At 33.4% G+C, this 17,584-nt stretch overlaps 1 protein-coding gene across 3 annotated transcripts in view; it reads right to left on the bottom strand.

Annotated features, from left to right (window-relative positions):
* Window positions 1-9,198: 9,198 nt before the first annotated feature.
* LOC144842860 (TBC1 domain family member 1-like) overlaps window positions 9,199-17,584 on the bottom strand; it is a 49,040-nt gene continuing 40,654 nt past the window's right edge. For all 3 annotated transcript variants that reach the window (XM_078699415.1, XM_078699416.1, XM_078699414.1), the window contains 5 exons: window positions 16,984-17,076; window positions 16,396-16,555; window positions 13,103-13,272; window positions 12,229-12,447; window positions 9,199-11,845 (listed from right to left, as the gene is read on the bottom strand). In XM_078699415.1, the coding sequence (XP_078555541.1) occupies window positions 11,495-11,845; window positions 12,229-12,447; window positions 13,103-13,272; window positions 16,396-16,555; window positions 16,984-17,076 (993 nt within the window). In that variant the 3' untranslated portion in view covers window positions 9,199-11,494. The remainder of the gene's footprint in view (window positions 11,846-12,228; window positions 12,448-13,102; window positions 13,273-16,395; window positions 16,556-16,983; window positions 17,077-17,584) is intronic.

Below are 17,584 nucleotides of genomic sequence, written 5' to 3' on the forward strand. Positions count from 1 at the left end.
CACGAAAAATGAAGGCTAATAAAAAAATACTTTAAATGTCATTTTGTAGTTTTAATAAAGTTCACTTTTGTAGGAAAAAACCTAAAATAATGAAGTTTGTCACTTATAAAAAGACAAAATAAACTGTAAAATTCAACCAAAAACCCATTGACTTACAGTCAATTTGACTTGCTTTAAAATACATTTTTTCAGGTAAATAATCTTTTTTTCGATCCAATTTTTTTCTGAATAATTATTATGTTCAACAACAAAAAATGTAAATGTAGACAGAGCTTAAGTCTTGTTCAGTCTTTAATTTCTTATTTGCGTCTGTATTTGGCAGCAATTTTAATAAATAAAAAACAAATTAAATTGACTCTGATCTGTGTTCGAATTTATTTCACTATCATTCCTAAAGTTGGTAATCCTGTTTACAGAACAAACATATAAACAAGATTCTCTACATAAAACAAAGCCATAACCAAGACTTTGAAATCGATCGCAGGGTTGTTTTTTTTTATGAGAACAAATCCTAAAATATGACGCGATGTGAACTCAGGATACTTCACCAACTACAACACCACTAGTCAATGCCATTAGTTTCGGAAATCTTAGTATTTGTTCTTAGTCAACAAAACATTATTGATTCCTTAAGATTTTTAACAAAAAGTAAATTTAAAAACGAAATGAAAAAATATTATTTTTTTGTTTCAGATATTTATTTATTTCTAAAAGACTAAATGATATATTTGAGAAAAAGTGTGTTAAACAAATGTTTTATGTATATTCATTTTTAGAAAGGTAGTCCTTTTTTATTTATATAACTATTTATTTTTCAATGTTTGGGGCTGAACTTGATTAGTTTCAACTATTTGTTTGTTGTACAGTCACGTTTAATTATATTGATTAATATTTATTCGTTGTTGTAATTGATCTCGAGTATTTTCAACAAAGACCGGTGAAATTTATAATTTATCTATAAAGTATAAACTAAATATTTCACTTTTTTAAATGCTGAACTATTTGTTTGTTGTACAGTCACGTTCAATTTATAATAATTGTATACCATGCTTGTATCCTATCTGAATAGTAATAAAGTACTTTGATCATATTATTATTTTTTCTAGCATTGTTTTTTTCTAGTCGTTATGGTCTTAAATTATTGAAGAAAATTACCTCATAATGAACGATATATTAAAATTCGGAAATTTAATATAGTAATTATACAGTTATTATTTGTAAACAATATAACTGTTAACATCAAAGTTAATTATATAGATTAATATTTATTCGTTGTTGTAATTGATCTCGAATATTTTCAACAAAGACCGGTGAAATTTATAATTTATCTATAAGTATAAACTAATTATTTCACTTTTTTAAATTCTGAAAATATTTGCAGTTTGTCTATTTCGTAAATGTTGTAATGGTAACTATTTATTTGATTTTATTTAGAGTTACTAAATAACACATTTGTTCGATTTTTCCTTGCTATGCCTTTTGTCTTTGTAGGCCTATTGTATAGTCAACAAAACATTAAATATTTCAAACAGTCTTAACCATGATTAAGGCAAATTGATAGCTATCGATATTCACAACGTTAAAGATGTCCCCCTTCCAGTCAATGTTACTATTATTTTGCATAAATTTACAGGTGTTTTCAGATAAAAAATGTTTTTTTCAGGGGGAAAAAACATTTTTTAGCATAGCAAATTACTAAAATACAGCATGATGAAAAAGTTTAAAATGCAAAAAAGTTAGAACACATGATTTCGTAAATTAAGCTCACTCTCGTAGTTTCGCTCACTCTCGTAGTTTCGTTCACGCTGTAGAATGTGTTCACTCTCGTAGTTTCGTTCACTCTTGTAGAATATGTTCACTCTCGTAGTTTCGCTCACTCTCGTAGTTTCGTTCACGCTGTAGAATATGTTCACTCTCGTAGTTTCGCTCACTCTCGTAGTTTCGTTCACGCTGTAGAATGTGTTCACTCTCGTAGTTTCGCTCACTCTCGTAGTTTCGTTCACGCTGTAGAATGTGTTCACTCTTGTAGAATATGTTCACTCTCGTAGTTTCGTTCACTCTTGTAGAATATGTTCACTCTCGTAGTTTCGTTCACGCTGTAGAATATGTTCACTCTCGTAGTTTCGCTCACTCTCGTAGTTTGGTTCACGCTGTAGAATGTGTTCACTCTCGTAGTTTCGTTCACGCTGTAGAATGTGTTCACTCTCGTAGTTTCGTTCACTCTTGTAGAATATGTTCACTCTCGTAGTTTGTTCATTCTGTAGAATGTTCATTCTCGTAGTTTCGTTCACTCTCGTAGTTTCGTTCACTCTGTAGAATGTTCATTCTCGTAGTTTCGTTCACTCTCGTAGTTTCGTTCACTCTCGTAGTTTCGTTCACTCTGTAGAATATTCACTCTCATAGCTTCGTTCACTCTCGCAGTTTGGTCACTCTGTAGAATGTTCACTCTCATAGCTTCCTTCACTCTCGTCATTTTGGTCACTCTGTAGAATGTTTACTCTCATAGCTTCGTTCACTCTCATAGCTTCGTTCACTCTCGTAGTTTCGTTCACTCTGTAGAATGTTCATTCTCGTAGTTTCGTTTACTCTCGTAGTTTCGTTCACTCTGTAGAATATTCACTCTCATAGCTTCGTTCACTCTCGCAGTTTGGTCACTCTGTAGAATGTTTACTCTCATAGCTTCGTTCACTCTCGTAGTTTCGTTCACTCTGTAGAATGTTTACTATCGTAGTTTTGGTCACTCTGTAGAATGTTCACTCTCATAGCTTCGTTCACTCTCGTAGTTTCGTTCACTCTGTAGAATATTCACTCTCATAGCTTCGTTCACTCTCGCAGTTTGGTCACTCTGTAGAATGTTTACTCTCATAGCTTCGTTCACTCTCGTAGTTTGGCCACTCTGTAGAATGTTCACTCTCATAGCTTCGTTCACTCTCGTAATTTTGGTCACTTTGTAGAATGTTTACTCTCATAGCTTCGTTTACTCTCATAGTTGTTCTCTGTCGTAGATTTAAATTTGTTCACTCGTGTTCAACTCATAGACACCGTTCACTCTTGTAGATTTTCTATCGTTCCATGTGTATTGTTAATCATAACATACAATGAAAAGACTATCTCTATCAATCTAGATAGTGGCGTGAATGGACACCCTTTCACTCTCCCTTCCACCAGGCCGCATAACATCATTTATTACATGTAACAATAGCCATCATTGGTCTCACGAATGTTCCAACCAATTTCAAAAATGCCGGTACCACCACATCCGGTTCTTGAAGTTGTTAAAACATAAATAGGGTTCGAATCTGCAAGCCAGCCTACATTGCAGCAATCAAATCCAACTGAATGTGCGTGCACTACCTGTGACCGTGTGGCCAGCTCTCCTCCATACGCCTCACACATGTCTATTGCCTCTTGGTACGTCAGTGTGTACCGCCTAACACCACGGACGAGAATAACACGGTGAGCGGGAAATGGATCTGGAACTGCAACAGGTGGTATGTCCGGGAGAGGAACGTAACACATTGCAAAATATTCAATTCCTGGGTCTCTTAACATGACGTCATTGGCAGTTGGGTAAAGCCAATAATCAGAGGACGGTTTGTTAGTACATGGATAACCAGCTAGACCACTAGACAACCAAGCAAAGTCAATGTCAAACGGTACAGGGCAAAAACAAGCGCCTTTGGTGTAACAAATATCGTGTACCTCAAGGGGAGTGGCAAGTCGACCTCTAAACTTATCGGCACAGAACACGCTAGATTCCTCAAAGTTTAGCTTCTTCGAGTTTGTACCGGTTAGCCGAATTATTCTCTGATCTTCTGGGATATATGTGGTGACATTGAATACTTGATTGTATTCTTTATAGCAATAGTATCCGCTGAGATACGACTTGAAGGGAAATACGTTGGTTCGTAGATTTGATAACTGCAACTTGCACTTGTCGTCAGAAAGCGCACTAAAGGCAATCTCTTCACTGATAAGCCAGCCCTCAGAACAGTGCTCAAGACGAGGTTGAAAAGCGTTGTACAGATTGTCGTAAGACGCCAAACCACCTAAATTATCAGTACATTTGTCAGCTGCCTCGTCGTAAGTAACTTCAGCCAAAACAAAATAGACACCGTCTGAAAACAATAGTACGTTAGTAGCAAAAGATGTAGTTATTACAAATCTTTTCCTCCGCAATGGTCTTTTTTAATTTTGAGACGAATGTTTTTAGAAAATATAGGGCCTAGTAGAACAGGGCGACTAGATAGTCGAAAGGTGTGAGCAGAAATAAACATTTTATTCGAATTTGTGAAAAGAAGTTATCAGTTGTATTACTTGGCAAACAGCTTGCTTTATATGTTTGTATTTAAGTTTGTTTTTTTTTACGATAAATGTTTCAGTAAAATCGATTTATTGGTCACAACATTATTTTGATTTTTTTTGAGCGATTTATTTATTGTGATGTGACAATTTTTGTGATACCATTTTAAATTGTTATTGAATATTGAATACATTTTTCTATTTTAATAAATGTAACTTACTTTGAACGAAATCTCCTTCTAAGACCTGAAAGATAGATTACCAACAATAATTTATTGAAAATGTTATAAATAATAATTCTAAAATATTATATAATTTATAGTAATATTACACTGTTATGTAAATCTCACTTTAATCATGGTCTATATGCTGTATTTTAATGTTGTATTGGAAAAGCAAAGTCAATAAAGAATCTTTAGTTGACTTATATTTTAAATTTATATAAAAATGGTAAATTACTAGATAATTGAAGGGATGTGAATAAAGGTTTTTAATCAGTAGTCACGTTGTAATTCCAAAAATATGATAATGATTATAATTAATAATAATAATACTAATACTAATAACAGTATTGTAATATTGGTTTGTTGTTAAAATAAATTAATATGCTATAACTTTTACGATAAATGAATTATTATCTCACTACCATGTTTAATAACATCACTACCACTAACACTAGTTTGATTGTGTAGAGAGTGCGTTAAAGATGTATTGTCCCCCAAAAACATGAAAAATGAAGATTAATTAAATCAGACTTTGAATATGTTATTTTGTAGTTTTAATAAAGTTAATCACTTCTATAGAAAAAAAACTTGTAAAATGACAAAATAAATGATTAAATTCAACCAAAAATCCATTGGCTGGCAGCCAATTTGACAATTTTGCTTTAAATTACATTTTTTCAGGTAAATACATTTTTTTCGATCCAATTTTTGGTCAAAGTGGATGACTATTATGTTACATTAAAATGGAATATTCAACAAAAACATTTTTAAGAATTATTTTTTCAGGGGGACAGTACATCTTTAAGACAAAAATAAACAAATACCTTTTCGAAGTATTGGAACAAATTGTCTTTTCTAAAGTTTCCAATTGATGTTGTTGCTCTTCGTTGTTTGTTGATTTGACAGCGACCATCTTGTGAGCTGTAGTTTAAGGACCAGCAAAAGACTTTTCTTGAACAGGCTAACAAACATGAGATCCGGTGCATGTGCGCCATCTCATAACTCCATCCTTGTAGAGAAGATTGCGATATGATGGTGTACATTTCACAACTTGTGCGTTGCATGTCTGTCAACAACGCAAACGCAATCAGTGTTACGCGGATAATTTTCATTTTGCGATGAAGTTTTCCTAAATATTGCTTATTCAGAATTGAAGCTTTATGTATTTTGTACGTAAACAAAACAACTGAATAGAAAATATTCACACACGCAGTCCGTTTAGTTCGCTATCTTTTGGGGAGAGAGAGCGTGTAGGTTCTATATAACATCAGAAACACATTATGTAAATCTATTACGTCATTTATTAAATTGCACCAATCAAATACACTGCTACAAATTGTACAATAAAAAAGATATTAAATGTATCAATATCTTATGTAAGTTTATTGTATATCACTCTGATGAGGAAGGTTCTATTTCCTATACATCATTTAAAAAAACGGACAAACTTCGACCATCTCAATAAAAATGTGTTATGTTACGTGGCACCCCATAAGATGGCATAGTAGGCCTAATTGAATTTTTAAAAAGTTGGTAGTTTGAATTTCAGTACAGTACATAAGAATATTATCGTAATTACGAGTTGTTAGTGAACATGATCCGTGCAATATACTGTAGGCCTACCTGTAGTAGACGAAGGAGAAAGGGTGAGATTTGGAGCAATATACCAGAGCCCGATCGATATACGCGACCGAATAGAAGGGAGAAAATTCGAGCTATAGGAGAGACGAGAAAAAGTGTATTTATTTATTTGAACATGCACGTTTAAATCGGTAGTAGTCGGGAACAATATTTGGTGCGTTAATAGAAAAATGAAATACAGACTTAAATAACACTTATAAGCGAATAGGTGGCAGCAGACTCGAGATTTTTTTGGAAAAATATCCAAATGGTGACTTTTTAAAATTCAATTATTATACGATAATATGGCTATATATTGCTTTGTATCGTCTTATAGAGCCATAGTAACCAGTTTTGTCGAAAAATAAAAGGGTCGAAGTTTTGCCTTTTTTGGAAAAAATCCCAAAATGTCGACTTTTAAAAATTCAATTATTATGCAATAATATGGCTATATATTGCTTTGTATCGTCTTATAGAGCCATAGCAACCAGTTTTGTCGAAAAATAAATGGGTCGAAATTTTGCCTTTTTTGGAAAAAATCCCTGTACTATAGTACAGGGATTTTTTCGAAAAATGCCCAAAATGTCGACTTTTTAAAATTCAATTATTATACGATAGTATGGCTATATATTGCTTTGTATCGTCTTATAGAGCCATAGTAACCAGTTTTGTCGAAAAATAAATGGGTCGAAATTTTGCCTTTTTTGGAAAAAATCCATGTACTATAGTACAGGGATTTTTTTGAAAAATGCCCAAAATATCGACTTTTAAAAATTCAATTATTATGCGATAATATGGCTATATATTGCTTTGTATCGTCTTATAGAGCCATAGTAACCAGTTTCGTCGAAAAATAAATGGGTCGAAATTTTACCTTTTTTGGAAAAAATCCCTGTACTATAGTGCAGGGATTTTTTCGAAAAATGCCCAAAATATCGACTTTTAAAAATTCAATTATTATGCGATAATATCACTATATATTGCTTTGTATCGTATTATAGAGCCATAGTAACAAGTTTTGTCGAAAAATAAATGGGTCGAAATTTTGCCATTTTTGGAAAAAATCCCTGTACTATTATTTAGTACAGGGATTTTTTTGAAAAATGCCCAAAATGTCGACTTTTAAAAATTCAATTATTATGCCATAATATGGCTATATATTGGTTTTTATCGTCTTATAGAGCCATAGTAACAAGTTTTGTCGAAAAATAAATGGGTCGAAATTTTGCCATTTTTGGAAAAAATCCCTGTACTATAGTACAGGGATTTTTTCGAAAAATGCCCAAAATGTCGACCCATTTATTTTTCGACAAAACTGGTTACTATGGCTCTATAAGACGATAAAAAGCAACATATAGCCATATTATCGTATAATAATTGAATTTTAAAATTTTAGACATTTTTCGAAAAAAATCCCTGTACTATAGTACAGGCTATATATTGCTTTGTATCGTCTTATAGAGCCATAGTAACCAGTTTTGTCGAAAAATAAATGGGTCGAAATTTTGCCTTTTTTGGAAAAAATCCCTGTACTATTTAGTACAGGGATTTTTTTGAAAAAGGCTCAAAATGTCGACTTTTTAAAATGTATTATTTAAAATAATAATCTAATGAAAATACAGTAGTGTCATGTATTTTATTGATACACTTAATACGAGAATACATGTAATGTACAAAATGTAAACTGTTAGTCAATATAGTGTACATGACTAAATACCGTATGCAGTAAGTCCTCAGTTTGAGTGAGTACTCGACTGTACATTGGTTGTAATTATTATTATATACTGTGTGTTGAATCAGTTTGCTCCAAAACATTCTACTGCAGTTACTGCAGTAATGTATGATTTTAGTCGTTTTAGTAGTTTATTAAGCTCTGTCTACACAGAATAAAACTTTATGTGACAAAAAACATATATGGACATGATGATGTCATATCACTACCATATTTGGGCATATCACTACCATATTGGGTACGTAACACTTTTTTTGTCAACTAGTTTGATAGTGTAGACAGAGCTTTAGGAGGTCACTGCATTAAACAGTGCGTATGATCATCCAAAATATGATTGGTAAATAATTGCATAAACTGGTTCAAAAGTAAACAAACTGTAGTTACTGCAGTAACCGCAGTAGAATGACTTTAACGTGGTCCCTATGTATCTTGCATTTATTTAAGGTTGTCAAATTCAAATAGTGAATTTTATGTCTAGTTTGTCCACATTATATTGCATTTTTAAATATCTAAATACAGTACTTCTATATTCATCGAAATCCTTCTAAAAAAAAAATTATCTTTGTTGTTTCACAACGTAAAACGTTCTGCTCATCAACAGAATTCAGTATTGCTTTTTATTAATCAGATTTTAGCACCTCTACTAATCAAATAAATTATTAATTAATAATTAAATTGGCATCCCTTTGTTACACTGTACATACATTAGATCAAAGGGTATTTGCCTATATATCAGTAGGTTAAAATATACATTGCATTCTTAGGCTAATAACACATGTGTTTGTCAAGTTTTACAATTCTATATCTTTACAATCATCTATATCTACAAAAGTGTTGCACGTACAGTATATACATTTTTTGGTTCTTGACACTGTACAGTAAGCTCACATTGCCAATTTGTCTTTAGTGGGGAGAGAGACGCACAACAGCCTGTGTATCCTGCTCACCGTCCAAGGCTCTTAAACCTCCCTTAAGGCCAATTTACATGTCAGACGAGCAGTAACGGTAATACAAATATAGAATCTATGTTATTCCTTAATATGACCATACACACAACACGGAGCGGACAAGCGGTTTCCGCTCAGGATAGATAGAGATTATACGTGGAACAAGCTACGCGGTTTTCTGCGTACCATTACCGCTCGTCTGTGTAAATTGTCCGTTCTTCTGGCAACGAACGCTTATACAGCGACCTAGCACACTTTTGGAAAACTTCATTTTATTTTCACATTTTCTAGGTAGGTCGAGGTGTGCAACTATCTTGTCATAGTCTCCCCTCTTCCTCAAGTCTATCACATAGAATTCTTGTGAACAATAATATATTTACTTTTTAACAAAACAAAAGTTTCTGAAATGAACGATTTTTAATCTCACATATTTCATTCATAATTTAATACATTTTATAATTTACCTAAAATATCTTTTATACTCAACGATCTATTTTATTTAACATTCATATATGGTCTCTATACACTTTTACTTGAATACCAAATACATACATTATACTGTATAACCAGGCAAGGAAGAGATTGTTAACAGTGATGGAGATCTTTGGGTAGCTTTCATGTTGTTGAAACAATGGTTAAATATACATTGTCCCCCTAAACAAATATTTCAAATTTGTTGTTGAATATATGGCATTTTAATATCACATAATAGTTATTCACTTTGACCAAAAACTGGATCGAAAAGAAAAAGATTTACCTGAAAAAAATTAATTTAAAGCAAAAAATATGGTATTTGGTTAAAATTAACCGTTTCTTTTGTATTTTTATAAGTGAAATAATAATTATATTTTGGTTTTTTTTACAGAAATGAATAACTGTATTAAAACTGCAAAATGACCTATTTAAAGTCTGATTTAATTAATCTTCATTTTTCATGTTTTTTGGGGGACAATGCATCTTTAATATTACAAGTACAGATGCCCAAATACGCCCATACATCAGCCTCAATAAAACCAAATTTATTTATTGCATGTCATAGATAACTGTGCGTGTGCTGTGTGCAGCAAGGCTGTCAACAACCGAAGTAAAAATAATTGAAAAACTGAAAATGGAATGGACTTCGTAATTTAAGATTTAAGAAACAAAAACGAAAACATATTTGCTTAGGTTTTTTTTTTAAACTTAAGCCCATTTGATTATTCTGACCACTACAGGTAGTACTAAACTGTACATTTTTATTTACAAAACTGTTTGGAAATACTAGTAGCCTTACATATCTACTCAAGGCATGTCTAAATGGAAGCTACAACACTTTGTACATTAGTTTGGTAAACTTTAAATTCAGAATTTGGTCAATTTTTTTTGTGTAGAAATATAAACATGTGACCTTTGTATGACCTTATGTGACCTTTGTATATTCAAAACTATGTTAGATATACATTGATATAAGACAGTAGCACCAGCTTTGGATAGAGTATTGGTCCCATTGTGTAGCAGGAAACCGTGTTTCACTGTGCTACAGTTACAGTAACATATCAATGGGTATGTACTGTAGCATAGTGTACAGTAAGTTTTACATGGTAACAAAAACGCTATGCAATGATACCATTGTGTAGCAGGAGACCATGTTTCACTGTGCTACAGTTACAGAACATATTAATGGGTATGTACTGTAGCATAGTGTACAGTAAGTTTTACATGGTAACAACAGTGCTATACAATGATACCATTGTGTAGCAGGAAACCATGTTTCACTGTGCTACAGTTACATCCATGGGCATGTAGCATAGTGTACAGTAAGTTTTACAATGCTATGCAATGATACCATTGTGTAGCAGAAAAACATGTTTCATTGTGCTACATATAGCACCAGAATGATGTATGCAATCCTTATGGTAATGTATCTTAATGTTATGTAGATATGTCCAAAAACATCTTGCAGTGTCCACATGTAGTATAGAACCACTTAGTAACCACCATTTACTGTGAATACTGTATAGTAGCACAAATCCACAATGTAATACCTGGTATTAAGGATCAGATATATCCTCCCTGTGTGAGCTATCTCTAGGCTGTGTAGATATGTTCAGAATCATCTTGCAGTGTCCACATGTAGTATAAAACCACTCAGTAACCACCATTTACTGTGAAATACTGTAGTAGCACAAAACCACAACGTAATATGTATTTCCAGGTCAATGAACTGATATATCATCTCTGCGTGAGCTACGCTGTGTAGTATAGAACCACACGTTAACTACCATTTACTGTGGAATACTGTAGTAGCACAAAACCACAATACAATATTCATAGCAAGGTACAGCATCAATGAATTGATATGTCTCTGTTATCTCTATGTGTAGGTATGGGGAGAAACATCTTACAGTATTGTTAAACCACAATTGCAGTAGTATAGAACCACTCAAAACCACCATTGTAGAATAATAGCACAAAACCACAATATAACATGTCCGGTATCAATGCACTGATAAATCTCGAGGATTTCATCAACCATAAAGTTTGCTCCCAGATCAACAAGTTTTAATCAATCAATTATCTGATTTCTGAGGAAAACTGAAAATGCCTTTGATCACTGAACTGGAACTAGTTACTTTGGAATTAATTCCTCCAGAAACACCAAATTTTAGAGTCGGTCATTCTCTTGAATATCAGTGTTCCTGGGATCCATTCATTGCTGCAGAGTCCTCACTATACGTACTGGAGCTGAGTTCACTCCCAGAGCTGCCGCTGCTCGACACCCTTGGGCGTGGACCAGTCCTCTTTATTGGAGTCACAATTGATAGATCCATTTCGAGATCATCAACTGAGTTCATACTCTTTTCCTTATTTTTATTCGTTACAATGCTCTTCATATTTTTTGGAGGGAAAGAGAAGTTGATTCCGGCATCTTGGAGCACGTTTTCCGGGATAAGAGACTGCAGCTTCTTAATTGTGCTTAGCAACGCTTCTCGTTCCAATTCAAGTGTCCTTTTCTCGGATCTCAGCTTAGTTTCTGATGCCTATAAAAAAATGGAGATCATACAAGGTTTATAAAATTGTTGGGTAAAATAAACTTTAGGAATATATCTTCTATCTTCTGTATTTGTATTGGATGCAAAAAACATTCAACTAAGGAGCTTTTGATTTGCACAACTTGGCAACTTAGGGACTATGCATTAATGCGTTTTAAGTTGTCGCCTGAACTGGAATCCATCAAAACTTCCCCGTCCCAACTTCCCCATATGAATACTACCTAACTTGTTCCTAAAGCTCTGTCTATCAAACGATGTGACAAAAAAATGTGATGTGCCCTTATATGGACACAATGATGTCATATCACTACATGGGCACACTTTTTTTGTCAAACTAGTTTGATAGTGTGGACAGAGCTTAAGTTTCATACCTGTAGGTGTTGTACAGTTGCTTCTTGGCTGTGTCTTGCGTTCCTTGCTGATTGCAGCTGTTCTATTAACTCCATGTTCTGTCTTTTCAGCTTCAAATTAGCCGACTCTAACGTAGCTAGCTGATCACCTGAATGCGGAGTGTTCACCATTTCGTCTTGAATAACGTGGTACTCTACTTCATAAGCGTGCAACTCCTTAGATATATCCAATTCGAATGCCTGCAAGAAAGGATACATTAGAATCTATATGTACGGAATAGGACCAACCAACATCACATACGTAAAATCCAATTACATTGAAATTTTTCCTGGTTATTTCCTGTTTGTGAAAAATATATATGTGTATGTATTTGTAATCCTTATTTATATGTTAAATTAATAGTGAAAAAAAAATTAATAAAATGTAAAAAAAAACATAAAAGAAAAATATTGAATTGAAGATAATTCCAAAGAATATATGGGAAAATGCCCCTGGTTTAGCATTTTTATGAGGCTCTCCAATGCTGTGAAGTTTCATTGGTACTGCTCATGCTCTGGGGCTCCTTAAGCTCTGGGTTCTCTTAAGCTTTGAGGTGCCTGGGTTTAGCCAGTGAGCGTTCTCATGCTCTGGTGCCTCTGGATTATACCCTGGGAGTGCTGTTACGCCACTGACCACCACTAATTTCTACCTTATTGATGACTTTTTCCATCTGCACAATACCAAGAGGTGGAAGGGAAAAGGCCTCTGGTTTATCATTTCTAAGTGATGTGAAGTCATTTCTCCGAAGCTGGGTAGTAGCATTGGTGCTGCTCATACTCTGGGGCCTCTTAAGCTCTGGGCCCCTTAATTTCTGGGACTTCTTAAACCCTGGGTTTAGCCAGTGAGTACGCATACCTTATTGATGACTTTTTCCATCTGCACAATACCAAGAGATGGAAGAGTATCCTTTAGGAATTCAATAATTGCTTCAAAGCCATCGCACTGCAAGATCAGTTCCTCGTGACTGCCAAGGATAATCAGAGCTACTTTGAATATGACATCAAAACCTTGCAAGAATATCAAGTCTGCAAAAGATAAGATGACACAGGTTAATAAGGTGAGAACACCTCTGTCTACACTATCAAACTAGTTTGACAAATGACATGCTCAAATATGGTAGTGATATATCATGTCCATATATGGGCATATCACATATTTAGTCACATAAAATTTGATAGTGTAGACAGAGCTTTATAGCAACATTATAGAACATAAATGGCCCTGAAAATGGAGTCTCAAGGTCAACGCAAGGTGCTAAATACACATGTTCACATGTGCGAATAAGTCACAGTGTTTTCCTCTATTGTACCATATACTGTATGCTACATGCATAAACCTATCTTCTTCAATGTGACATGCTTTTTACCAAAAGTACTGTACATGGACTTCCATCTAAATGTACAGTAGAATTCTATGTTCATGGCCAATTCAAAACATATTTTTGCAATTCAGTTGATATGTTATTGTAAATCATTCTCATTGTAAGCAAATCAGTATAACCTTTCACAAAACTATTTTTATCAAGCTTACAAGAATTTTACATTCTGAAAAAAAAAAACCTTAGTTTTGAAAGGAAAAATCGATACCTATATGTCTGAAAGCATTCTAAAAACAATAAACTAACTTCATGTTTACTGAGAATGTATACAGATTAAGCGAGATTATAGAGAGATTATGGATGATTTAAGTGGCTTAATTGAGGATTATCATGGATCAGAATGAATTAAATCTGTAATAGGTGTAATGTGAAATTGATGACATCAGTGGATTAATAAACATTTTACATCTATTTACATAATGTATAGCTTTACCTATCTACCTGTTAAATAGCCTTGGATTTTGGAATGTAAATGTGGGGCACTGATAACCTGTGTCTTGGACCTAACTAGACTGAATTGTGCTCAGGTGCAGACGGCACATACAACACCTTTTCGTATCATACTGCTGCCACCAAACGGCACTCATTCGTCTGCACATAACGACAAGGGCTAAAGAATCAGTAGCCTATGATAACACAAAACTCTTCTGAAAGATGCACTATTTTTATTTAAGCTCCATCTACACTATCAAACTTGACGAAAAATGTGCCCAAATATGGTAGTGATGATGTCCATATATGGGCACATCAGATTTTCTTGTTACGTAAAGTTTTATAGTGTAGAAAGAGCTTTAGATAGCGTATCTATAAAACAGGCCTGATGTGTCTATAGTAAACTGTACCAAAGCGATTTGTGTCTTTTTTCCATTCTTTTTTTTTCTCAATCTAAACTAATTTACTTCTGGACAATAAAAACAAGTTGTGTTTTTTTTCTTGTGTGCTGATGTACACTGAACAAACTAAATCCTCCAACCTCCTGTACAAGGATGTAGAAACCTGGACATGGTTGCCTCATACTTTAAACTAGAGTAATTCTAAATACCTGTAAGCTGTACATTCTTTATTTCCTCTTCTAGATTTTACTTTAAATAAGATGATTATAACTAAAAAGTGACATTGTACTTAATCATCAAGGGCAGAAGAAACTGATATGTTATAACAATTACTGAAGTACTTGAGAGTCTATTGTTATTGTACTATACAATTCAACTGTTTTATTTTCTAAACCTCTCAAACTTGGTATTTAATATGAATTATGATTTATGAAATATAATCTAAAGATTAGTATTATGTATGGTTACAATGTCAAACGTCACTACTAACTGACTGTTCCATTTATTTTCAAGGGGTGTTCACTTCGGAGTTGACAATTGAGGAGTGCAGTATAAATATTGAAACAATAATCATGTTTTTTTTTACAAATAAGAATTTCAGTTTCATTTTTAAGATTTGTTGAACCAGTGCCCAACATATGAATTAAAAGAAATAGTTAAATCAAGGATTGCCTGAAAATGAATATATATGGTGTATAAATAATTATTATACCATAACTGTAGTACAAATGTAACTATCAAAGCTCATGTCAAAGGTCATTCCGTCTATGATGACTATGATTTTAAAAATAATAATAATAATAATAATCAAACTTGTTGCCTATATTTTGTAATATAACATTTATGTATGTTTTTATATCTTTCTTATACAATCCTAAAAAAACAATAACACAGTTAATAATCATTAAAAAGAAAAAATATAAAAGAAAATTATTAATAACAAAATACAAAAATATACCTTTCAGTTTTTAAACAAATAACACAACACCAGACAAGTCTCCAAGCGTAATAATCTTAACAAGTGAACACCCAACTTGCAACTATACTCATAGCTTCTGAAACTCTTATTCACAGTTCCAGTCCAATGGACCATGCAGAGGGGTCCAAACAAAAGAGAGAATAGCTGTAAAGCTTGTGACTCAGGCCTTTTAACTATGGTAGACACCTATGTCTGTGTTCACTAAATACTTTGTGGTTAAAATGACTCAAGTACTGAGAATGGACCAACCAGTGCCTCAACAATAACAAAGAAACCTGGATACAACTCATGAATTCATAACAAAAAAGGAATTATAATATATTAAGTCCATGAGGAATTAGTTATACTAAAATTACAACACTTCCAAAAAGAAAGAGAAAAAAAACCAGTCTAGATGAAACTAATTTATTGAGGAAACAGCTTATGCACTGTATCGATATGAAATAAAACCTTAATGAAAACAAATTAAAATATTAAAATATATAATAGACAGGCGCGGATTTAGGCGGGGGATAAACAGGTTTTAGACCCCACCCACTAAAACGTTACAGCCATATCTTATAAATAAAATGATTTTTTTTTCTGGGACTGGCGGATCGTTTTTATCAGTTATGAAATATTTAACCCCCTCCCCCCCCCCCCCATAACCCCCCATCCATCCTCCCTACCCTATAATGCTGGATCCACCCTTGGTAGAATCCCTTTTTGGGAAGGGGATACACTTTCCCTTGAAATGAACAAGAGGAAAAATATGTACACTACACTACAGCAAACTTAAACCCCTATATAGGGGACATAAATATTAAGGCGAAACTTCAATGGGCCCTGATGGTGTCCCCTTAATAGGGGTTCTACTGTACCAATAATTGAAATAACGATAATTAAATTGAGGTGAAAAACAAAAATAATTTTGTTTAAAAATATCTTTCTGATATATTTTATATTTGTTCATACTCACCAAATATTCTTGCAACAAATCCAAGTGGGAATTGAGAGGTGAATATCGTAAGGAACCACGCTGCTGCGTAAAGAGATGGACCAATGTCATTGACCTCTAAATGATCATGCAATCGTCGATAATGGTCATGTAGAAGCCGGGATAATTGGTACATTTGTATCTGTTCAATAAATGATAACAGCATTTAAATTGCGACATCTATCTATACATGGATATTAATAGTTGACACTTACTACGCTAATTACTAAAGCTCTGTCTACACTATCAAACTAGTTTGACAAAAAAAGTGTGATGTGCCCATATATGGTAGTGATATGCCCAGATATGGTAGTGATATGATATCATCATGTCCATATATGGGCACATCACATTTTTAGTCACATAAAGTTTGACAAAGCTTTAGATAGAAAGTTAGAAATGACACTCCTCAGAAATTACAGTAAAATTCTTTGTGACATCATTGTTCAGGGGAAAACCTCTATTAAGGTGACACTTAATGACATTTACAAGGGGAAATATATACGTTTTAACACTACTGCCAACACCTATTCAGGGAACATCATATATAAATACATAAAGAATAAGTACCTGTAAAGCGACCATGTCTGGTTTGTACTGTCTCCTGAATGAAAGCTGGAACATTAAAAATTGTAACATCTGAAATGATTCTTCCTCTTCAGTCTAATATGAGAAAAAAAAAATTATGAATACAGTACAGTAGAAATGGTGGGCACTTTCAGGACCCAAACTAAAGCTCTGTCTACACTATCAAACTTTATGTTACAAAAAATGTGATTTGCCCATATATGGACATCATGATGTCATATCACTACCATATTTAAGCATATCACCACCGTATTTGGGCACATCACACTTTTTTTTGTCAAACTAGTTTGATAGTGTAGACAGAGCTTAGAGTTAAAACATATGATGTCCCATTCGTTTAAGGGGAATGTGTCCCCTTAAAAGGAGTGTCACCTGACAGCATGTCCCACAAGAGGGGTTCTGCTGTAGTCAATTAATTATTTATACTTTAACATAGCCTTGGTTCAGATTTTAATAAATCATATTCAAAACAAATTGAACTTTAAAAGCATCATGGTTAGCCCTCAAGTGTTGTCAACTGTTCCAATGTCGTAATGATTCAACTAGTAAAAAAAACTACTCTTTACTTCTCTTTCAAATAAAT

This window comes from Antedon bifida, chromosome 5 (assembly GCF_963402885.1).
Source record: "Antedon bifida chromosome 5, ecAntBifi1.1, whole genome shotgun sequence".
Classification (NCBI taxonomy): domain Eukaryota; kingdom Metazoa; phylum Echinodermata; class Crinoidea; order Comatulida; family Antedonidae; genus Antedon; species Antedon bifida.